Source organism: Capricornis sumatraensis, chromosome 3 (genome assembly GCF_032405125.1).
Source record: "Capricornis sumatraensis isolate serow.1 chromosome 3, serow.2, whole genome shotgun sequence".
Taxonomy (NCBI): Eukaryota; Metazoa; Chordata; class Mammalia; order Artiodactyla; family Bovidae; genus Capricornis; species Capricornis sumatraensis.
The window spans coordinates 154214537-154239220 of NC_091071.1; the positions used below are offsets into that span (position 1 = coordinate 154214537).

Sequence of the window (24684 nt, forward strand, 5' to 3'; positions counted from 1 at the left end):
CATGTTAAATTAATGACCTCCTTTATCAATTAGCATTGTGTTGCAAGCAACAGAAAACCTAGTTCTAAATGATTTAGGAGTCCCTCTGAAAAAAAAAAAAAAAAAGAGAATTTTTGAGACTTGCAGAAAAGAACAATTCAGGATACAGCTGGTGTTAGGTGTTGAAAGGTGAGCCATTTCCACTGAAGCCACAAGGTAGCAACACGAGGGAAGGAGGGTGAATAGCTGTGTAGGTACTGAAGGAACCACGTATGCCACCATTTGCAATGCTGACCCCACCTTTCTTCTCCTTGCACCCAATTGCAGAAATGAATTGTGTTACAAATGTTTCCGTTGCCATTGTTTTCCTGCACATTTGCAAATAATACGCTACCTGAACCAGCATAAAAGCACAAATCCAACATTTAGATTATTAAAAGTACATCCTCTTTTTAGATTGATTTTCCAGGTCAATAGCCCTTGGATTTATTGTACTGCCTTTGAGAAATTAAAGAAGTTATTCGGTTCAGCTATCCTCCAGTTAAGAGGAGATAATGTTCTATCTTATGTAGACTTGGGTCTATGCTTATAACCTCCCTCTGTGCTGTGATTCAGAGTCAAAATAAGAATAATTTGCTCAGTAACATATTCCATGACAAGATCTTCAGCTTTAATAATTGCAAAGTCACATTTTGCTCTTTGCCAGGCCATCTGAAATAATACAAAGGCCACCCATTGACAGAGGAGTATTTGACAAATCTTGGAGTAAATACAGAACACTGTTTACATAAGTTTATAACTCAGGCATTTAAAATATTCTTATTACCTTGTAAGAATGCAAAGCAGATTCCATATTGTTAAGTTAAATTAGGAGGATGTTTCTTGATTTCTAACAGTTCTTACCCAGGAAAAGTATGACACAGAGTTGGCAACTTGGAGGCTGGAGCCAGTCTACCTGGTTTCGAATCATTCTGAGTAGCGGTACAGAACCTTGGGCATCCTTCTGTGACTCAGCCTTCCCAACTGTAAAATGGGGATAATAACACTCTACCTGCCTGATAAAGCTGTTTTAGGACTAAGTAAGTTAGTAGAGAATTTGGTGGATGGTCATCATTACAGATGCTTTTATAAAATGTGAGTAATTTCTTCCAGAAGACATCCCCATCTCCTCCTATACTTGGTGCCTAGTGGGGAAACAGATGAATCTGACTTTGTGATGCTGTGGTGTACATCTGCATGCATGCGAGCTCAGTTGCTCAATCATGTCTGACTCTGCAACCCTATGAACTATAGCTCACCAGGCTCCTCTCTCCATGGAATTCTCTAGGCAAGAATATTGCAGTGGGTTGCCATTTCCTTCTCCAGGGGATCTTCCCAATCCAAGGATCAAACCCACAACTCCTGCTTGGCAGGCGGATTCTTTACCACTGAGCCACCTGGGAAGCCCCATGGTGTACACTTAGGTTTAAGGAAAATGAAAACAGAGAAACTGATATCTAGGACTGTTTGAAGAGCTTTTCCATCTTTCCTACAATTACAGGATCCTACACCTGGGCTACCTACCCTATAGGAAATATGCAACCTTTGTAATAAGGACTATCCTACTATCTTGGAATCTTAAGAGCTGCAAATTATCTTACAGTTTGTCTGGTCCAGAAGTTTGCCATTGAGATCAGTATCCACATCTGAGGCAACTGAACAAGTGAAGGGAAGATCTAGCCTGTCACAGTGATTAGAGGATGCCACTAGTATTTACTACCCAGGGACTCCTCAGGACACCAAATGCCTTGCAAAGTGCATACCCACCATGCACAGGATGGATTCACAAGCCTTGATAAATATTGCACTCAGGGAAGAATCGTCCTGCCCAAAATGACAATGGTGCCCCTTTTCAGAAACAAGGATCAGACTTCCCCAGTGACACGATAGAAGGGGAAAAAAAAGAAATGAAAGTGTGATTTGCTCAGTCATGCCTGACCCTTTTTGACCCCACCAGTCTCCTCTGTCCACGGAATTCTCCAGACAAGAATCCTGGAGTGGGTAGCCATTCCCTTCTCCAAGGGATCTTCCTGTCCCAGGGATTGAACCCAGGCCTCCCACATAGCAGGCAGGGAATCCTCCTGCAAACGCAGGGGACATAGGTTCAAGCCCTGGTCTGGAGAGATTCCACGTGCCACAGAGCAACTAAGCCCATGTGACACCACTACTGAGCCCATGCTCTAGGGCCTGCGAGCTGCAACTACTGAGCCAGTGAACTCCAACTACTGAGCCCCATGTGTGGAGAGCCTGTGCTCCCCAACTAGTGAAGCCACCACAATGAGAAGCCCACACGCAGCAATGAAAAGCAGCCCCTGCTTGCTGCAACCAGAGAAAGCCTGCACATAGTAAAGACGACTCAGGGCAACCAAAAAATAAAATGAATAAATTTAAAAGATCAAAAAAACAAAAAAAACAAAAAACCAAAAACACAAAATCTCCAATCTCTTACAGCAAGGATATACACTTAAATGCCCTAGGGTCATCCAGCTAGTGTGATCACCCACTCTAAAAGAGAACACATCTTCTCAAAAGTCATCACATCCACTTGGGTCCAGTTCAAAATATCAGATGGGTCTTTCCTTATACTGAGGCAGTACCTGTCCTCTGGTCCTCGTTTTGTTTCCATGTGGCCCACAGAATAATTTGAAATGAACAAAATGAAACTTACCCATCCTCCAAACCAATATAAAATATTTACACATTATGATGTCAAAGTCATGGCTCTAAGGAACACCAGATGTTTCTAGAACAGTGAATCTGTCATTTCGCATTTTTTCTCCCTCAGTTAAAAAAAAAAAGCAAAGCATCACAACTCAGAGGTGCTGCAGTGAAATGCAGCTTTTCCTAATGAGATTAATAATAAATACGGTCTCAACTAGATCCTTATTAACAAGCAGGATCCCAATTTATGCCTAGCCCAACCATGCCTGTGCACTGACTCCAGGCTGAATATCCCATTGCCTTTAACTTCTATGTTTAAGATATACACAAGTAATGAGAAAGCTCAATAGTGTAATTATGGAGGAAAGCAACGTGGCATCTGCGCTTTCTACCCAGCAGAGACAGGGAACAGCCCAAATTCAGAGAACACATCCACTATGGATTGGAGAGTCATTTATGTGACTGGGAAAGCAATGGAATGAAGTTTCAGAGTCAATTTCCTTGTGGCTGTTGCTTTTTTTTTTTTTTCACCGAAGTCTAGCAAATATACAGAAAAGAAGTGTCCAAATCCTAAGTGAACAATCTAGAGCCAGTTTTAATGGTGAAACCTTTCAAACTTGCAGAGTAAAGCTAGAGTCTCTGCACACTTTCTGCAATGCTAATAAAAGATGGAAAACTATCTTAACTTTATGTATCAATTATAATCCTAAAATCTGCTAAGAATAAGAGGAAAGAGAGAAAGAGATATAGTCAGAGAGAAAGAGGAAAAGAGAATATAGGCTAATATCAATCGGTTATTTGTTAAAAATTCAAAATAAAAATAATACAAATTTCTATTTACTCTTAAATTTCTCAAATCTATTTACTCAAATTTCTATTTGCTCTATTTTACTGAGCACTGAATAGATGTCACTTCCTAGCAAGACTTGCATTGTCTTATTTAATCCTAAGGATACCTACGGGGTGAGTGAAAGTTGCTCAGTCATGTCCAACTCTTTGCAACCCCAATTCTCCAGGCCAGAATAGTGAAGTGGGTAGCCTTTCCCTTCTCCAGAGGATCTTCCAAACCCAGAGATCAAACCCAGGTCTCTCGCATTGCAGGCCAATTCTTTACCAGCTGAGCGACAAGGGAAGCCCAAGAATACTGGAGTGGGCAGTCTATCCTTTCGCCAGTGGACCTTCCTGACCCAGGAATCAAACCAGAGTCTCCTACACTGCAGTCAGATTCTTTACCAACTGAGCTATCAGGGAAGCCCTACCTATGGGGTAGTTGTCATTATTCTCCTATTACACGGGAGAAAAAAATAATAGAGCACTTAAGTTAAGTACCTAGAGCTGGTAGTCACCACTGTAAAGGACAAAGCTGAGATTAAAATTAAATTCTTATTCCAAGGCCCTGCCTCTTCATCACCACAATAAACACATAGTTGTAAGAAACTTTTAGCCAAAATTTACTGCTACCTGATAGGGTTTTTTTCACAGATGCAAAGAGAGTTTATGGAATATTTTTTTAAATCTACAAATATATTCAATATTCATAATACTGAATAAACGCTCATAATACACGTCAGAACGATCACATATCTGAAAGAGATATTTGAAGTAATCTAACAAAATTCAAAATCCCTTCTCTTAGAAATGTTTAAAAATATCTCATAGCATGCTTAAATTATGTCCAGTAGAGCTGGCATAAAATAAAGATGCTTACAATCAACATTATTATTTTTCTCTGGCCTAAAAATTCTGATCAATGTTGAAAGATAAAAATCATAAATAAGAGGTCGAGTTTTTAAAAAGAAGGAAAAATATATAATTGCTTGCACCTAAAAATATTGGTTCTCCAGAAAGTCTAGAGAATTAACTGAAAACCTATTAGTATTCACAAGACAGTTCAATAAAAAGATTGGATGCAAGATAAACATACAAAAATCAATAGCTTTCCTGTAGATCACTGATAACCAGCCAGAAGATATAATGGAAAATTCTGGGAAAACTCAATAGGTTTCTGTATCTCAATCATTATCCATAGTAGAAGTCAATGATCCTTTTGTGGGGCTTAGGGTTCTTTTTAGTATGTCTATTTTTTGAAGTTGCAATAATAGTTGTGATTTTTTACAAGGTCAGACATTACTTCTCTTTAATAAATGACTTTGTTTCTCTAATAGAAAAGGAAAGATCCAACAATGGTTCAGTACAATTGCTGAAATCACAGTGCAAAATTCTTGCCGTATCAAGGACCCATTTAAGAATTAGTGAAATAGTACAGCAACAACATTCTGTAAATAAGGACCCCAGAATCTTTCCTGAAGGTTAGAATAAATGATGTAATGGGGTCTGTTTAGCTTAGTACAGTAGCTGTCCTAAAGGAAGACCATGTGAGACCCTCAGGTGGTGTGTTTCAAACTTTTTTCAAAGCTTTTTAATCTCGCAATGATAACGTTCTCATTTTACCATCAACATGAGTTTCCTAGTGCAAAAATACCACACTTTTATAATGTTTTACTGTAGCCCTGCATTAGGCTAATTGAAAACTCTAGGATAAACAGAGAAGCAGTTCCTAAAGAAACTGCTTTAAAAGAAACCTGAATGTTCAAATATTACTTTCAGCTGCATTTCTTTGCTGGCACCTCGTTAGAGAACCAAGTAATGAAATCTCAATTTCTCCCATTAGTTAATTAGCACCTTTGCATCTTAAGTACTGAAAGTGTTACACTGTTAATTACCTACGAGTCTGCTCTCAAAAATCAGTGGCTGCTTATGTTTTTTTTTATTTTTTCTTATGCGTGGGTTTACACAATCCTAAAAAAAAAAAAACCTATAGTCTTCCATGTGCATTGGCTAAATGTTACAAAATGTAGTGTTTAACAGCTAAAGGTGAGTTCAAGTCAACTAGTGCCCCTGTATTGATCTCTTATTTCTCCCAACACTTTTCTTCTAATCCTCTCCATAATTACATGAACTGCAAGAGCTTTCCTGACACTGTCAATTCCTCCTGCATCCATTTTCAAATGGCTAGCAGAGAAGCCGTTGGGCACTAGATCAAATTGTCAATGTTCACCACTTGGGGCAATTGACAGTCCTCTTGAAGTCTCCTGGCACATCTGTCAAGAGCCTCCCAGGGTTCTTCCAAACTCTTTCCCCTTGGAAGAGAGCAAGGAGGGTGAAGGAGGCATAAAGGTATTGATCCATTCTTTTAACATGCTAATTGGCCCGGGGGCTGCTTCAGTCATTGCCAAACTGGGCACTTCAAAAGGAAACTGTTTTTCAAAGTGGAGATGTCTTTTTCAAACACTTAAAACTGAAAACAAACGAATCTAAGCATCAAGTTCATGGTACAATGTGAAGGAGGTTGGACAAACAGAAATGCGGAGAGTGATCTATGCAAAAGTAGCCTTTTCATTCATTAGTTGATGGTAACAATAAGTTTAAAAGTTTGAAAGACACTTTAAACATCTAGAGCCTGTGTGTCCCCCATGAACAATCAGGATATAACCTGCTATGTAGCTTATAACATTCCTTGGGAGAAGAATAAACACTGATATGATTAAACTGACACAAAATGGTAATAGCATTGATGTTGATGAATGCTTAGACATCTCCATAATGGTGAAAATGGAATAAAACTGTTTAATTATAGCTCTAACTAGCAACACACCGTGATGGCTAGATGGAAAAAAAAAGTAGGGTGGGTAAGAGCACCATTATTAAAGGAACTTTGTCTACCGCCTTTGCTATCAGTTTATTATTTCATCAATGAAACACACAGTACAGATAAGACTGCAAGACATAATTAAGTGCATAAGGTTGCAAGTATTGTTAACACTTGTAAAATTAATTCATCAAACATGATGATTTGCTCAGTTTTCAGGTCATGTATTTCTGGGGATATATTGTTATCTGTGAATGGTTATTAACAGAGAAAGCCATAGAAAAGAGAGATGGCAGCTTTGGTAATGAAGAAGCCCCCGTGGAAGGCAAGAGCTGGGAAACTCAGCCTCTCAAATCAGGGAAGTTCTTAAGGACAAAAGCCCATGAGAAAAGCATTCCTTACTGAGCTGCGTCTTAGCTGATCATGAGGTTGGCCCATATTTACCTGCCATGGTATTATGGAGGAAATCAGTATTCTGTTAACCCCTGACCCCTCGGATTTGCAGCAGACAAAGGACCAATCTGGAGGCCTGGGAGAACACCGCCAAATGTCAAACAGCAGGGAAGCGATTGTTACGGAAACAGTTGGCTTGGGCACAGCCAGCTTCATTGGGGCAAACTGCTATTCACAGAAACAAGCCATGAGGAGATAACGCCATAAAATATGAACCAAATGGAACCTTTTTTGCCTTACTTCTAAATTGTTGGCTTTATGGGACTTCATGCTGAACAGTATGAAAAAAATCCAATTTGCTTTGAAGCGCATTACTCTGTCTAACATCCTAATTATTGTTTACATTGCCATTTGCCTTCTATTAAGAATTGAATAATTACCCAGCACTTCATAGTTTAAAAATACAAGCAAACAGGATTATCTGGGTAATTAAGAAACTGTACCATAGCTTTGTACCAATGTGGAAAATATCTGTACATGGAGGGGGAAATGATAATTATCAATCAACTTACTTCAAATGGTATTTTCAGGATTCTGAGCAATTGGAGATCTGTAACTTATTAAGAAGAGGTTAGTAAGATCACCTTTGAGAAGTGTGAGTCTGTTTAAATCCATCCTTAGAAACAAGAGCCAGATAAGCAGCTGAATTTTCTCATCCACTAATGACACGACAGAACATACCAAGTACAGAGCCTTCTGCTGTTCTTTAATCCTAATAATCCATCCCAAATGGACTTTGAACAGCAGCATCATCAAATTTTGTCAGGCCATGTGGAGCTAAACCAAAGCTCTGCCACATTTAGATGTTGTTTTAGCTGACCCTGCCTACACTTAATTACACTGCAAAGTCTGGATCTGCCCGTTTGCTGCCCTGTGAAATTAGTTCGAAGTCAAAACTAATTGAACTTCAAAAACATTTCATGCCAAGTCCTCTTCTTTTAGTTTATAGAATCCATACAATCAGGGCCTTCTGAAGACAGTACTATTTTCAAGATGAGAGTGAAGTCTGTAGGGTTAAATATGTATTGTACTGGCATTTTCATTCTGAGGGAATAAAGCAAAGGTTAAGTAAATTTGGAGACACTGGTGGGATGGGAAAACAGGAATTCAAAAGGCAACATTCAACCCAAAGCGAATACACATACAGAATAAGGAACAGAATTAGCGTCAATACAACTTTAAAAGAAATGTATGTGGCACAGGAGTGAAAATAAGGGATTTGAATCATGATTTTAGGTATGCAGCTAGTTGTCTTCATTCATGGATGTATGACACTAACATGCTGAAAATACCAGTGATTTGTGCAATCTACACTTTCAGGATCTATTTGTCGAAGGGGTGAATAGGTTCCAGCCTACAAGTGACCTAACACCTATATTTTCAGAACTTTCTGAGATCTGACAATTCTTTCTCCAAGAATTTTATCTTTTAACTTGACAATTTTTGAAAGCCCTTTGTTGGGCCACTTCTAAGCATTCCTAGCATAATCTGCACAGTGCTATCTCCTCCCTCCTCAGAAAAAAAACAGGGAGATTCCTGCTGAAATTGTCAGGAAACAGACAAGCCAAAGGATTCACCAAGACTAGGTTTCTTCCCAAAGGTCGAAATAAAATGAGCAGCAGGAGCTCGGGTTGTTTCACATGGGGCAAGGGGCCCCGGGAGTGACAACCAGCCACACTGGGGGAGGGCCGGCGGTGGCGGGGGAGGGGGGCGGGGTGCACAAAAGGGGCCCTGTGCAAACACCCCACTCTCCGCCTTCCACCCCCAATCTCTGGAAGCATTCAAATCAAAACCGAATTAATTTGCATGGTGTCTAAATCATTGGGTTCTGCATAAACAGAAGGAGATTTTGGCTGGAGTTTCCAAAGGAAGCTCTCTAGCCTTTGTGAAAGGGGGAAATGGGTGTGCTGTTTTGCATGAGGGCGCATACAGAATATGCAAACGAGGGATATGCTGCCGGCAAAAAAGCAACCCTAGGCCGACAGCTGACGACCCGCATTCACCCAGAAATCGCTCTGGGTCTCCAAAGGGAGTTGTCAGCGGCACCAACCTGATTGTTTCCCCAGAAGCCCAAATAGACCCTGAATATTCATAAAATGTCCATTTAGTCATGGGACTATTAATTACCCTCCAGATCATGGGACCCAGTGACCTCACCTACTCCCACCCCCCACCCCAAATGGCCCAGAGGTACCAGCTGTAAGGGAGAAAGGTTTTATGCCTTCAGTGAAAAACATACAGTCTCTCAGGGTCCCATGGGCCAGCTGAGGCTTTCCTTAATCATTCCTTCTCGCAAGCACAGTAAAACTAAAGAGAGCACAGAGGCATGTTATTGGACGCAGATAAACCATTTTTAAAAAGCTAAGAGCTACAAATTGCTGCCTGATTTTATAGAAACATCTAAGGGGTAGAATAAATGTCATCCTTCTAAGCTACCTAAATCTCCGAGATTCTGAAAGTTTCCAGAGCTTCCGGATCTATTTTGATTCTAAAAGTGTCTGCAGACGACCCAGGTACACTTTCTGTACCTGCAGGAGAAACAAAAAGCTGACACTTTTTGTGCAGCACTTCTCAAACTTCTGGGTCTCAGGACCCCTTTACACACTATTTAAAAAGACTGAGGATGCCAAAGTGCGTTTGAGTATGTGAGTTAAAGATACCAATACTTACCATTAGCAACTGGAACTCAGATGAATTTATTTTAAAGTATTGATAATTAAACTCATTACATGTCAACACAAATAACACATTTTAATGGAAAAAGAACCAAATTTTCTAAAACTAAATTAGGGACAGGAGTGACATTGTCAATGTCTGGCTTAATTGAGGATGGCGGGATTCTCATATTTGCTTCTCTATTTAATTTGATGAGATATCACATATCAGGTAGCCTCTGGAAAACTCCATTCATGAGAAAAGGGGAGGGAAAAGGGAAATAGCATACTAAAGTTTTGACCTGTAGACCACAGGATAGGGTCTTGGGGGAACCCACCTGCAGTAAGGGCCACTGCAGTAAGCTGAGGAACAGAGGACCTGACCGATAGAGACAAGACCAGTCATTTCATATCGCTCCCTACACTTGGATTTTTCACCACTGCCCTCACCTCTCCACGCAAAGAAAACGGCTTCAAAACTTAAACCAGTTTCCATTGTTGGACAATGACCAAATAGCCTATAGTGTCACCATATTTCCACTAAACAACAAAAATAACAATAACATTTTCCACTTCTTAGGCACTTAACAATTCTAGGCACAGTGCTAGAACCTGTATACATACATGTGTGTGTGTGACAAGTCACTTCAGTCGTGTCTGACTTTTTGTGACCCCCTGGACTGTAGCCTGCCAGGCTCCTCTACCCATAGGATTCTCCAGGCAAGGGTATTGGAGTGGGTTGCCATGCCCTCATCCTTATACGTGTGTCTCACACATAACAACATATTGTCACCAATTTGCAAATATAGACTTGAAGTTAGGGAGGTTAAGTTAGTGACCATGATCATCCACCTAGTTAAGTAGCACACCTACAAACTAAACTCAGGTCTCAAACTCCAAAGGCAGATCTTAGCCATTTCATACTAATAATTACGTTAGCGCGTAGACCAAAGAGATTTTTGAACATCCAGGTGTAGAGATGGTTCATAAATACAATGAAAATAGCTAAGACCCAATTGAAGTAGGAATTATAAATAAGGACTTCATTAATACATGTCACATACAAAGATCCTGATATATCATGTTGACTCCCTGAAATGTTACTCCACCAAATAAATGTTTAATATGAAACAGGCCACAATTCCTTCTGCATTTATTTATTCATTCATTCAATGAACATTTAATGAGACACAACTATGCTCCTTAATTGTCAGCAGTGTTACTTGTCTGGTTGTCCTGGACTGAACTCCTTCGGTATATATGCTCATGGTCAAGAAGGTTTATTAAAATTATATGTCCATGAAAAACCCAGAAAAATAACAAAACAAGGTTACCCAGTCAATTTTTTTTTAAGTATATGTATGATTTACAAGTTAAGCTGTTGGTTTAAAAATATTACTAGAAAAAACCAAGATCCCCGAACTATCCATCAACAAAGAAAAAATTAAATAAAGTATGATATAGTCACACTACAGAATATTAATTATCAATTATGAAGGATGGAGAAAAGTTATATTCTCTAATATGGAATAAGAAGATGACTCCGTTTCAGTTATTTGTCTACTAAATCATAAAGACTGATAAATCAGAAATAAGCTGGAGTAAGAGATTGAAGCATACAATTCTTTTGTAATGTTAAATTCATCAATTAAATGCAAAAAAAAAGTCCCCAAAACTTAAGTATTAAAATTCAATGAAAGTCAAATATATATCATGACCACCCCTGCTTTGCACAGTAATAGCTGAAAAGCCATTTAATTGGTCTTTCTCCCAAAGACTCAAGTCTTAACAGAATAATTATATCTTAATTCATTTTTGAAAAGTACAAGGAAGCTCAGTTAGATTAAAATAAGTCATCAAATCTTAAATACCAGATTCAAAAATCCCTAACTGAGATAATTCCTACGTGATGCTTTAGTGAATCCAAAATAGACCATTGCCTGATTCACTCACAAAAGAAGCCTGGTCACATGCAGAAGGGAAAATAAAAAAGTATAACAGAAAAAGGACAATAATTAAACTCTGCTCTTCTCGATATAAAGAATTGCGTCTTTCAGTGATCACAGCCATGCTTCAAAGTCAGAGATAAAAGCAACCATGTGACTGAAGCAATTGATTCTTAAAGACATGATTCAAAGGTGGAAGAAAAATTTCAAAAGTGGAAAGAATATAACAGCATCTCTCTGAACTATATTTTAAATGCATCCTTTCTGGTACTTCTTTCTCCTAAGGTTCTTGTATAATATATTAGGAAAACAAAGTAGTCATTTTTTTAAACACAGACCTCTCTCTTTTTTCAGAGCATGAATATGAAATATTTCTATTTTATAGCCATCAAAGCATTTCCATCTGGTTTTTTTCTCAAAAGAGCTTTTAATAAGAAGCTTTTACTGAATGAAGGCATCATACATGTAATGATCCATAATAGAGGTCCCTAACTATATAGGACCACAAACAATTTACAGCAAAATTATATATCTAAGCAAGGTTTGATTCCTACCCAGCTTAGTTTTGTCAGTTGTGATTATTTGTCCTTAAGTGACTTCATAAGACTGTTTTCTTTTTATTAGTATTATTTTTATACATGCTCTCTGAAAATGCTGCTTATTACTGTTTCACAGAGTAAATCTGTAACTTCCCTTTCATTTTTCAGATTTTTTATTAAGCAAAAAATAAGGTAATAAAGAATCTTTTTGTCTCTTCCTCCAGCTTAATATTTTTGAAGTAATAAAAATAATCCTGTAAAACATCTGGAACATTCCCTCACGGAAGAGCAGGGTTCGTACTAGGGGAGAGGGAGACATGTCTGAGGTGGATTTTTTTTCCCTTTCTCTGACTAACTGGAACAGTTTCTTACCCTCTGCAGCCCATCACTAGGCAAGTTCAAACTACTGCTAATGCCAGCCAGACATTCTCCTGCAGGAGACAAATGAGTGGCTTCCACTCTTTTTTTGTCCTGCTGAGACTGAGCCAAATCATTTCAGAAAATGTTATTCTAGGGGAGGGTGAACTTGCAGCTGCTGCAGAGGGCAAGCCCGCCATCACCCTGCCACTCCTGACACTTTTGATGGGGCTCCTCGCCCTCCATCTGCATTTGCATGTACTACTTGGAGGTAAGAACTCCAAGAGGAAGTGTCCTTCTAGCTTCAAGGTCTCTGGAGGATTCTGGCAGATGATCAGGGTTAGATTCAAACAACGGCATACCCCAGGCCCCCACCCGCCCTGGCCATTTTTGCCCAGGGATCTTTTGTCAAACATTTAAGATCTTAATCAATCTTCACTCTGACCTCCCAGACCCCAAGGAAGATGGATGAGGAAGTAGGTGACCTTTCACCTGTCCTTCTATTTGTCCTGCCACAGAAGACCCATTGAAAAGACAATTGGGGAGGGGTCTGCTGCCAGAGTTCTGAAGACTTGCCCATTCTCTTTTATATCCTTTCTTAAGCTTCCTTTACGCCCTGGTCTTTCTTGTTCTGCTCCCAAATCACTTTTCTTTCACTCAAAAGGAAAAGTTCTCTTTCCTATAGCAGAGGAAAAAAAAAAAAAGACACTCTCCAAATATCATTTTCAAATGATCCTTACTCATTGTTAGGGCAAAGGCAATGCTTCCTATCTTTGTCCTTGACTTCTAAGAGTGGCTTGAAGATGGACTTCCCTTTTACCATTTCAACTCAACACCCTTAAAAGTCAACAGCTATGACCTTGGTAAGAGTGATAAAAGAAGCTAGCATTAACATCAGTTTAATGCTTTATGATTTAAACAGTGGAGTTTTTTTTTTTTTTTTACCAATTTTACATCACTGTGTCCTCTAAGTCTCTAAGCTAAGTACAATTATTATCAACCCATTTTATAGATTAGCAAACAAAGGCACAGAGGGTTTAAGAAACATGCTCAAGGTCATGCAGCTAAAGTGACCAAACTGAGACATATTTCCTTATGTGGATGTTTTTCTGCTCTACCTAGATAATCCTGATACCCCAGTAATGATGGCACATGCCTGTGTGCATGAGTGCAAAGTTGCTTCACTCGTGTCCAACTCTTTGCGACCCCATGGACTGCAGCCCTCCAGGTTCCTCTGTCCATGGGATTCTCCAGGCAAGAACACTGGAGTATGTTGCCATTTCCTTCTCCAGGGGACCTTTCCAACCCAGGCATTGAACCCACATCTCTTATGTATCCTGCATTGGCAGGCAGGTTCTTTACCACTAGTACTACCTGGGAAGCCAAATGGTGGCACAGATGGAACCAACAATTTCTTATTACTCTTAAGATGTTTACAGACTTGACTTATCTCTTTAAAAAAAATCTCACTCAAGTTTGGAATTTAAGAATTCTTGTGATTCAAGTTTTTTCTTCCTCCCTAAATTTACCAGAGATTCTTACCTGATAGTGTTTAAAAACAAGCAGTGCAAGGTTTTGTGCAAAAAGTGTCTTCTTGAAAGATTTAATCTTTCTACAAGTAGCAAAGAAAGTACATGGGTAGCACGAGAGAGTGCAAAGAATGAAGATTCTCAACAATAGCTTAATCAAATTTCCTCTTCCATTAAATATCTAGTCTTGTGTTAGGAGCAGTTTGCTCAGAAATGTACTGAACCTAAGCCATGCAGCCTCAACCTTTCTATGAATCACGTGATGATGAACTGTATTCCTAAGATTATTTCCATAAAGCCTTCCACTACCATGTTCAATTGCCTTTGCATTCACTCTCTCCTCCATCTTTTTCTCTTTTCCTTCTAATTTGGGTTGTAAAGATGTCAAGGAGTTTCAAAGTGCAGCAATGTATGAGTTACTGAGCTGTGTGACAATTGAAAATCAATGACATTAGTTACAGAGAGATGTAGTAATGCCAGCAACCTGAACATCTGAGCAAAAAATGGAAGACAATGTGTTTTTTAAGAAACATATATGTAAGAATCTTGACATGTTAAGATGTGCAAGTTTGTCTTACAAAAATCAAGAAGGAAGAACAATTTACTCTAAGATGCGAAGCAGTATTATTACCCTATTCATTTCACTCTTCCTGCTATGATGATTATAATTTAGGTGCCAACAATGTACTCATATTTTTCTAACATTAACACTGGAATATACTTCAGGGTTTCCATTTGGTACAGCTTACCTAGTAGTTGCTAAGCAAGAAATTAACATTTGTTAAAAAAAAAAAAAAAACCTTGAAATTCAAACGTCTAAATTTTCAACTTTACCTTTTGACTCAAAGTCAACAGAAAAGGTTGCCAGTCTTTATCCTGTTTTATATTTTCAATGCATTTAAAAGACATTCATTGTTAGCTACTTCTAGAAATAACTATAGCACACCAAGAAGAACACTTATGATCTCTGACAGGAGAAATATATAACCTCTCTCTATGACACCAAACTACCCTAAATGCAACTTTCTTTAGGTTGTAACTGTTGATTTCCAACTGGTCAAGTGGATTGCTCTATAGTCAATCCCACCCTGTCATTAAAATGGTTGAAATGCCAGACAAATTGTTTGGCAGTCAGTTATTTCGGACTCTTTAATCACCAAATCAGATGAACCATGTGGCAGTGTAGTCTCCAGCTCAACAATCACCCTGAGAAGAGATTAATCTGATCTGTTCCAGAGACGGGACCCAAAGTTACACGCTTGAGTAGTAACTGTAACAAGACTGGCAGCAGCAGACTATTGATAACCACTGAAGATAAATACCAAGCAAAAATACAAGTCCTGAGATAACTGATTTTTGCAAGCCTTAATTCACACGTGATATGAGCAATCCATATAAATATGGAATACTCCCAGCCTTTACTCAAAAACAAAGCTACTATAAGAAGTCTGCAAATTCTCCCCAAAAGGGGAAATAAGGGAAGAGGGAATTGCAGACAGGGTTAAATGAGAGGAAAAGAAGTCACCTTAGTAATATGATAAATAGTCATTAACGTGACCAAAAAAAACCCAAACAAACCTGGATTTCTTCAAAAACTCAATAATCAAAATGGATCACAATTTACTACTGCCTCTGACCACAGATCCAATAAGAAGACTCTTACTAGCTCTTTGTCACCTCCTCAGGGAAATCAAGAGGTCTTCCATCAAGATTCAGTTCACTCAGAGACCCCGTCATGGGAACTCAATGGAACAGAAGGCACGTGAAACGCTGCCACTCTGCTTTGCTGACCCATGTCTACACTGCTCGACAAGGCAGGAAAAACTGGACTTTCCTCACACAGTTCGATTTTAATCAGCAGGAGGAAACTGGAACAACAAACCCTAATTTGACATTGAAATCATTCAGGGACATATCCACAGGAGGAGAGATGTTTACCAACAGGAGAACCAGGGTTCGAAAATGTGTGGGTCCTCTTGAAGCAAGGATCAATCAGGGCCCTTTCTTCAGCTTGTTCATTTACATTTCAGAGGGCACATCAAGCCGGTTCACATCTGAGTGCCTGTTAGCAAATGTGTTTGGCCTTCTGCTGATTACAGCAGCATTATTTATTTTGTCAGTATTAGAATCGTCTTAGCTTTGCCACCTGGAGCTGTAGCACTTACTCATTAGACCCCTCTGTCCCACCACATCCCACAGGGGCTGCTAATTACTGGCTTTACTCCATTTAGTCTCATCTCTGATTTAATTACGTGCACTAAGCCCTAATGAAAAGTACAATATGGCTCTCCTTACCTTGGCATTCTCCATTCCGCTCTTCATGCCCGGCATTGCATAGGCAGTTGCCAATGGGTACCAGCCATTCACCATCTGCCCCGCAGTACATTTTTGGCACATCCTTTTCTTCTGAGTTGTTGACACAGGAGCCTCGAACTTCCACCAGGGAAGAAGTATCAGCGCCCGTGACGGTGTCCGGAAACTGGGCCAGATTGCGAACGGTGAGCGGACACTTCTTGTAGAACACGCGGACCGATACCAAGGCGATGCAGGCCCCCACATCCTGAAAAGCCAGATAGAACCCCTTTTTGCTCAACGGCCCCACATCCCGGATCTCCGTGTTTAGCTTCATGATTCGGTCGCCAATGTCTACTTGGGTGAAGCTCTCGTCGGCTGCGATGGTGTCAATTTTGGCAAACTGGCTCTCTCGGATAAAACGCTCTTTGTCGTTATCTGATTCATAGTAGTACAGGTTAAACGTCTCCTTGCAAGTGCCCATGACACCCGGAAGACTGTTGCAGTCCCTCAAGGTGAACTTGATCTCGATGTACACCCTCTGAGCCCCTTCTCGGGTGATCCAATCAGTTCGCAGCCAGTTATTCTGGCTGGGCTCCATCACGTTGCAGACTTGGTAGGTTCGGATTGGTGTATTTTTTTCATCCATAATACTCACTTCCTCCCACTGCAAAGAGCCAAAGGAAATGCATCAGTTGCAAACATTTCATCATACAGTGATTTACCAGTTCTGTTCTCCCCTCATAGGACAGTGATGATTTTTGTTTCAATAAGAAAGAAAACTACGGAGCACCAATTCCTCATCAAGATGGTACTGTACTGGGGAGCTATTTTCTTGTCACTGTTTCACTGTTTTGCCTAAAATTACTAGATTGATTGCTTCTGAGTTCTCAGGCAGTTCCTGGTGGTGGTCTAACAACCTCAAATTCACCTATTACAACAGCTGCAATTTCAAGTGGCAACAGTTCAAATTTACTCATAAATGAAAAACCAGGGATGTGTATTGTTCCAACAACTGAGCAGAGACCTGCAAATTAAGAGCAGGAAGAGCAGAGTTTGCCAAAGGAAGACAATTATCAGTTAATTAGTGGTGCTCCTGTCAGAACTTTGCTCTCTAATACCTAAAAAAAATGGCAGTCAATTTTGTTTTTTCTTTTCTTTTTGGCATTGTCATTACTCTTTAAAGGGGTAAAGAAAATCTCACTATTCTAGTTTCGGTAATCCTGGAAAGATAAGAGGGTAAACTTTATGGTTGGATTTCTCAAATACACTGTCATTTAAAATGGTAGGACACTTTTCAAGAGCATGTATTCAGTCCAAAAGTTTGTATACTGTTCTTATTTTTAAAAGAAAGCCCCATTAAGTAAACATGAATGTACAAATGCATTGCTTCTAAATAGTCTGTGGATATTGAGAAAAAAATATACTAAGTGGTATTTATGATGGAAAGCCGAAGAAACTTAAAGTATCGTAGGGTTTTCTTTCAATCTACTTTGTAACATAAAGATTCTCACAGTGGGATAATCTGAGTTAAAATTCACTGTGACTAGCATTCTAGTTTCATTTTTGCTGTGCTTTTAAAACAATCCTAAAAGCAGCAAGATAATTTGGGGGCTCCTACCAGACTAGTAGGCAGGCTCCAATTCTTCATTAACATCTACAGTAATGGCTTTATAGAGAGCTGGTATAAATCAGCTTAAATATCTAACACATGAATATAATTAGAAGAAAAAAAGATAGTTTTAAAAAATCATATTCTATAATAGCTCCACTTAAAGCTCCATTCAATCCAATGAAGTACATAGAATCATAATGTATCTTTTAACAGGTTTCCCATCTGTGCATTGGAAAACTATTAATGGATGGAAATGTTACTATGTGAAGGGCTATAATACATAAAATTCTGCATCCCTTTCATCTGCCACCATTATGAAAGTTGGAACTGAAAGAGATAAGTGCCCTGTGGTGATTAAAATTTATTTTTATCCACTAAGCAATAAATCACCAGTAATTTACTTATTTGGGGAAATTCATGTAAATCCAAAAATAGATCCCCACCTTCAAAAAAACCTACTCAGCATGCTTCTCATCTCAGAACAAAGGAAATATGGAAAAACACATTTATCAATGTAAATGAAAGCATGTAGGGACATCTCCACAGTTCATACAGATAATTCAGATCTAATTCAGATTTTCCAGCCAAACTTAATTGTCTAAACACATTGATCAATTCACCAGAACAATGACAAATCTCCCCTTAGTTTTGCATTTTACAATCAGTGTCAGAAACTCAATATTCTCCTTTAAATGAATACTGCCAAGAAATTAGGTTTTTGCTACAATGTTGCCATCAGGAGTCATCACTTTCCATTATTTTCATGTTCTGCTTAGCTATTCTAATGGAAAAATGAAACCATAACTCATTTTTGACCTGGTGGTATTGTCAAATAAGGTTTCTTTTTAAAGATAACAGTAACAACAAACAAATGTATGTCATCATTGGTCAAAATTACAATTTCAAATTTCCAACCAAGGTGTGAACTGTTCTAAGGATAAGTAGAGATTTCAGAATAATAAAAAAAACCCTCAAATATGCTTTTACACTAAAGAAAGAACTTTTAAAAGCCAATCCATCTCCTACTTGGTAGATATTCAATTTATTCCTTCATTCTAAGTCTGCAAATGTCTTCTTTATTACAAAAGCTAGAAATTAATTAAACTTTATAATTTGGCACATAATTTTTCAAAGGCTACTATATATTTTAGAAGGACTAATTTTCTTACAGACAAGTTCATTTCTTACCTTTCATAATAATACTTAAAACATTACACATACATGGCATTTCAGGAAAGGGAAAGAGAACATTCTATATTCAGAAGTCCACATTCTGCCCATAAAAAGTTCTGGGTTGTGTATAATCAGCTATGCACAGTATTTTTTTTAAAGGACATCAAGACAACCAAAAGAAGTTTTGTGCCTAGAAAAAGTGATCAGATGGTCTTTCAACAGTTCTCAGGAGTTGGGGTGTGGGGAAGGAGATGTCTATGGCATGTTAAGTTACAATAAAAGCTTTCCAAAAACAAGACAGTCCATGAACTACACTTAAAAAATGTGCTACTCCTTGCTTTTAAATATATCGAATGTACATTGAGTGTAACAGGTCAGGTCCAAAATCATGCTAGATACGTCCTCTCTTTAAACTTGGGAACAATCAGTAAGAAAAATAAAGCTCATTCTATTTTTTAATGCAAGTACTGATACCTTCATTCTCAGTTTTGCCAGCAGTTCTAACACTTTCAACCTACAGAGCAATACCCCTGGTGTAGCATGGGAAAGCCTCCTTGAATCAGTGACCTTTCCAGGGTATAGGATTAACAAGAGTCTGACTCTCACAAGATAAAGCTGTACCTTTCTTCGCATTCAAAGGATGAGGGCAATTGCCTGCAATCAGCGGTGAATACAGCCTGTCTACACTGCCAGAGACCTGCCAATCACTCTCCCTCCCATTAAAAAAAAAATAAAAATGGTTTTGAGGGCAGACTAGAATTTTTCAGCAGAGACCAAACCAACTGCAGTCAAGTTCAGGCTGAAAAACAGGAAGGCAGGGCAATCTCCCTTTTATTTCAAATGGATGACAAGACTGGCTTTGGAAAAAACCAGCCTAAAATTCTCCTTTTTCATGTCCACTTTCTTGCCTTATTTGTGACACCTATCTTCCAAAAGTTTCTATGAATCTTTGTTTTTTTTTTTTTAATCCTTTATTGTTTATTCAATGGTCAGGTGTGAAGCGCCACACTGTGCGCTGGCATTGCAATTTTTGCCTGATAAGAACTCCTAATCTTTCACCCCTCCCACTGCTTTTAATCAAATGACTGAGTCATAGACTATCAAGCATGTAAAGGTAGGATGATATGCTTAATTCTTAAAACATTTGAGAGTTATTTCAATTTGGCAGAAGCCAGAGTTACACGTTGTACTGATTTCTTTCCAAAACTGATTCATTCTGACCTCTTATTAAGGTGTTGGGGACAAGGGGATAGGGTAGGAGAATGTGACTATCGACCTAATTCTATTCTCAGAATCTTCTGATATAGGCAGTGATGGCAAATTCAAGAAGAAATGAACAGTGATGCACCCTCTCATACTTTAAGAATCCAGTCTCCCTGAACCCCAAAGATCCAAGATTCCAAATACTTTAACTGTCACATTTAGTACCAACAATGCACAAACATGGGGCTTTTTTTTTTTTCTTTCTGCATAGACGTTGCCCCTGGTGCAACACCTATGCAGGTTCATAAGGCTTTCTCTCAGTGTGCAAGTGAACAGCAGCTGATTTAAGGTCCTCATAGTAAGTTACAGAGCCCCCCACTGCTCACACACAGAACTAAACTTGCTTCTGGTACAACTGGAAATGTTTTCTCTCTGGTATCTTTATTTATTCATTTTCCTCATCTGGAACATAACAATTGTTTTAAAATTAACCCTGTCAGGATTTCACAGCTATCACAGGAATAGGCATAAATTCTAATTTGGTCCCCAGATCATGTTTCTTGTCGGTGTTTTAGTTTTAAATGGGCATCTAAGGCGATGCCTCCACCAGTCTCCTAGTTTTGAAACCCCTTTCTGCCCTTTTGGATTCCAGTTCTGCCATGACAGAGCTATCCAAAGGGAGTATAGGATTTCTCCAACAAAGCGTAATTCACTTCATAGGCCATGGTGGAAATCTGACCCCCTGGCCACAATCAACAAGAATCAAGCCATTAGGACTCTCAGAAAGTGGCTAATCACTCCTTTTTACCCTGTGGATCAGAGAGCAATTCGAAAAACTTACCCCTCCTTCCAGAGGGCTGGCTATCCACCCAAGTTCTCCCTGAACAGATCTGGAATCCAATAAGGTAACTGCAAAAAAAAAAAAAAAAAAAAGAAAGAAAGAAAACCAAAGAAAAATAGATTAATTTCCAATTGCAAAAAGCCAATACTACAAAAAACCATTTGCCTGAGCGTTTCCATATGTGCCGAGGGTGTGCATATCCAGCTCTGATCAAAACCTAAACTCGGTCTCACTTATGTAAATAATCATTACTCACTTGATCTTCTCCCCTCTTTAAATCTGCAGGTTCTTATTTATTTAACTTGCTTAGCATTTAAAATTCCATCCTGGGACTCAGTTGATTCATTTTCTAAAAAGGATGAATAGAGAATCTCAAGTACAATTCAAAAAATAAATATATCTATGTAAGGCAGTTACACTCCAGAGCAAAATCTGCATTCATCTCTGTCTGGTATCTACTAGAGTTATTTGTTTTTGCAAGTTTCAGATGACCGCATAACTCATCATCATGGTGACAGAGCCACAAGTGAATTCTATCAGAGAGTACTCAAAGGGTCATGAAAAGGCTCTCTCTCTTACTATTTTTTTTTCCCCCTCCACCACCAAATAAATAGGCTCTGGATGTGGTATCCGCTGTTTTTTCAAATATCAAAGTTTCAGAAGAGAGGGATGGCAGACGTGTGGACTTAGGATGCAAATACACTTTTAAGTATTCGCTTTCCCAAGTCTTTTTGAGGACAATTGGAGACTACTCCTTTGGAAGGAAGGATTTCCTCCAGGAGGAAATCACTGGTTTAAATTTGAGATGTGGAGGAGAGCTGCCGAAAAGATTTACTGTGCTTGTGGTACACCTATGAGCATGCATCCAAGCTTAGGACGACCCGGAGGTCGACTACACAGCCGTCGCACCCCGCCCAAGCTGGAACAGTCCTAGGCACGGAGGGCATTGAAAAGGACGCCATGAATTCCTGAACTCTCCACATTCTCTTTCCCACCGAGAGCTGCAGGCCTGGGGTCGAAAGGCCTATCTCAAAGAAACCACTGGGTTATTAATTTGATCAGCGAAGATAGCTCTTTGGTCTGGGGGAGGGGTGGGAATGCGAACCCTTCATTCTTGCTCCAGCTCACCCCAACTCTGTCTTGCCCCCCGGCTCCTGAATTCTGCCCACCTCCCTATTCATTTCACCCCGACGTCAAAGTAGTTAAACCGAGCCTCTTTCTCCTGATTTTCTCGAGAAGTCTGAATTCCTAGGGTCTCTTAATTATTTTAAAATGTAGAGCTTTCCCTGGTTTGCTCCAGCCCGGAGTTGCGCCCCCCTCCTTTCTCTCCTCTCGGTCCCTAGAGAAAAGCCCGCTACATCCATTTGGATTTATGTAAGGTGGATTAGGGACACAAAGGGAACAATAAGACCCAATTTACAAAAAAAGGGAGGGAGTAGAAAGGGAGGGTAAAAGGGAGAAAAGAAAACGTGATGGGAATAAAAAGCAACAAAATGAATTAATTTTTAAGGGGGAGGAGGGGTCGGAGAGGGGGTGACCCCCCCTTTCGACAGCAGCCTACAGCTTCATCAGCGCCTTTTTTGTCTAGGTTTCCCAAGTTTTCCTTCCAAAAGAAAAAGCAAGGCGGGGGTGGGTGGCTGGTTGGGGGGGAGGGGTAGGAAATCTCTACGTTTGGTGCAGAAAGGTCTTGAGGGACGTCCTAACAAGAGTGCGAAGTAGTCAGGAGAACGCGGGATCCAGGATTCGGCTCAGAGGAACGCCTCTGGGGACCGAGGGGGCAGGAGCGACCGAGACGGCCCTTCTGAGGGAGGGAGGAGACCAGGAGGGTAAGAGAGCGCCCCTTTCCTCCCAAGCCGAGCAGTGTCTGCCGGCAGGTGTGTAAATCTCTGGGAGCCTCCGTCTGGCGAGCTCTGGGTACCGGCTGCCCAGATGAAGCTAAGTTGGTTTTTGGCTCCCTCCTTCGGAATACGGAAAACGATAGATCGTACGGGAACCGATGGACGGATCCTGGAGAGACAGACTGACGGATGGACGGATGGGTGGATGGAGGAGGGTGGGGAGGTGGAGGAGCAGACGAGACGGATGCGCGCAGGCTCGAGGGCGAGCATCACCAGAACACACGCGCGCCCAATCGGGGCACTCGAGCTCAGGCACACAATTGTCCGCGTCCACGCGGGCACCCGCGCACCCACATCCACGCATATGCGCCCGCGCGCAAACACACACGCGCACGCAACTCGCCTTTCTCTGAGATCATTGGAAACTAAATGATCAACCCCCACCTCCACGATACAGGCACACACACAGTCCTCCCAGCACGTCCAAACCGACGCGCAGAAAACTGAGCACCCGCACGGAACCAGTCGGTCCCGCACGTTCCCTCCAAACTAACCCGGGGTACAGTTCTTGGGGCCAAAAGCTAAAACTCGAGTACATTCAACTTGCCAGCGGGTTCCCCAGGTCTGGGGATGACTTAAGTAGCTTGGGGCCCCCTCGGCGGACAATCGCACCCCCCAGGCGCGGGGCCCCACTGGGGAGAAAGGTGTTTAACGCCGGGTGCTAGAAATCAGGTCACCGGCGCCCGCCGAGCGACGCCAGGACCGCTGTGCGGCGGAGGCTCGGAAGCCGAGTCCCGGGAAGCGCAGGGCTTGGGAAACTTTGCAGAAACCAGAGCTCGTAAGGCTTTCGCAAGAACCCGAGAGCACCACGATACCCTCAAGGAGCTCTTTCCCCCTCGACCTGAGCGCAGTTGGGAAGTGGTAGTAGGAATAGGTCCACGAATTTTATTTATTTATTTATCTTGGCGTTGTCTCCTGTGCGTCCCCTCCGGGCGCCTCCACGGGCTGCCCTCGCCTGTGGATGCCGATAAACTTCGTCCTTTCGCTACAAACTTGGGCAACCCCTTCACACGCATGGGTCACCGGCCCGCAGCAGGCTGCCCGGCCGCTTCCCGCGGTCCCTTCGCATTTCCCCCTCGTTCCAGCTCCCTTCTCCAGAGTCAGGGCGCACTGCTCGCTCCGGGATCCTCCCGCACCCTCCGGCCTCGCACTCCCGGGGGCCAGTCAACCGCCGATCGTCGCTTCTCTGTCCCAAACCGCAGAAAGGTCGCCCGGCTCTTACCTTCATTCACGGGATACACTCTGGAACCGGTGACAGCGTCGCAAATCCCAAAGAGAAACGAAAAGAGGACAAAATAAAAAATCCCAGCCATGGTTCGTCGATGCCAACGCTGCTCCAGCCGCTTCTATCCCAGTGGAATAAATGCTTAACTTAGGAGTGCAGCAGGCTGAAGACATTGCCAAGGGGGTGGGCCCGACCCGTGACGTGCACCCGCCAGTCCGGGGTTCTCGGCCAATGGTAGCGCAGACGGCGCTACCTGGCCCCGCCCCTGATGAGCAGAGCCTGTCCCGGAGCCCCGCCCCCTCTGGGCTCCGCGGGGCGTTCGGTCTCCCGGACTGAGGGGGAGAGTTTTGCCGCGTTCCTCCCCCGCTGGACATAAGAAGCGGGGTCCCCTGGTCGCCTCTCAGGGTTCCAGCCCCTGAGCGGCGGAAGGAGCTTTGAGAGACTCTGAATTGGTTGTGAGGGGGAGGTCCGAAGAAAGGTTGGGCACCCGATGTCCCTCCTCGGGCGGTTTGAGATGGAGGAAAACGCTCTTTTATTGCCATTAAAAAAAAGTATCAAGTTGACCTGCCTCTTTACTGTTGCTTTTTTCTGAGGGTTGAAATGTTCGCGTCCCGCCCGCCCCGACTAGGAC

The 24684-nt window shown here is 41.1% G+C and overlaps 1 protein-coding gene across 1 annotated transcript in view; it reads right to left on the minus strand.

The window, feature by feature from the left end:
• The window catches only part of EPHA4 (EPH receptor A4), a 158357-nt gene extending 134216 nt beyond the window's left edge, over positions 1-24141 (minus strand). Inside the window, exons 1-3 of the mRNA XM_068968913.1 lie at positions 24051-24141; positions 20931-20998; positions 16102-16765 (exon numbers count right to left, since the gene is read on the minus strand). Of these exons, the coding sequence (XP_068825014.1) occupies positions 16102-16765; positions 20931-20998; positions 24051-24141 (823 nt within the window). The remainder of the gene's footprint in view (positions 1-16101; positions 16766-20930; positions 20999-24050) is intronic.
• Positions 24142-24684: the final 543 nt, after the last annotated feature.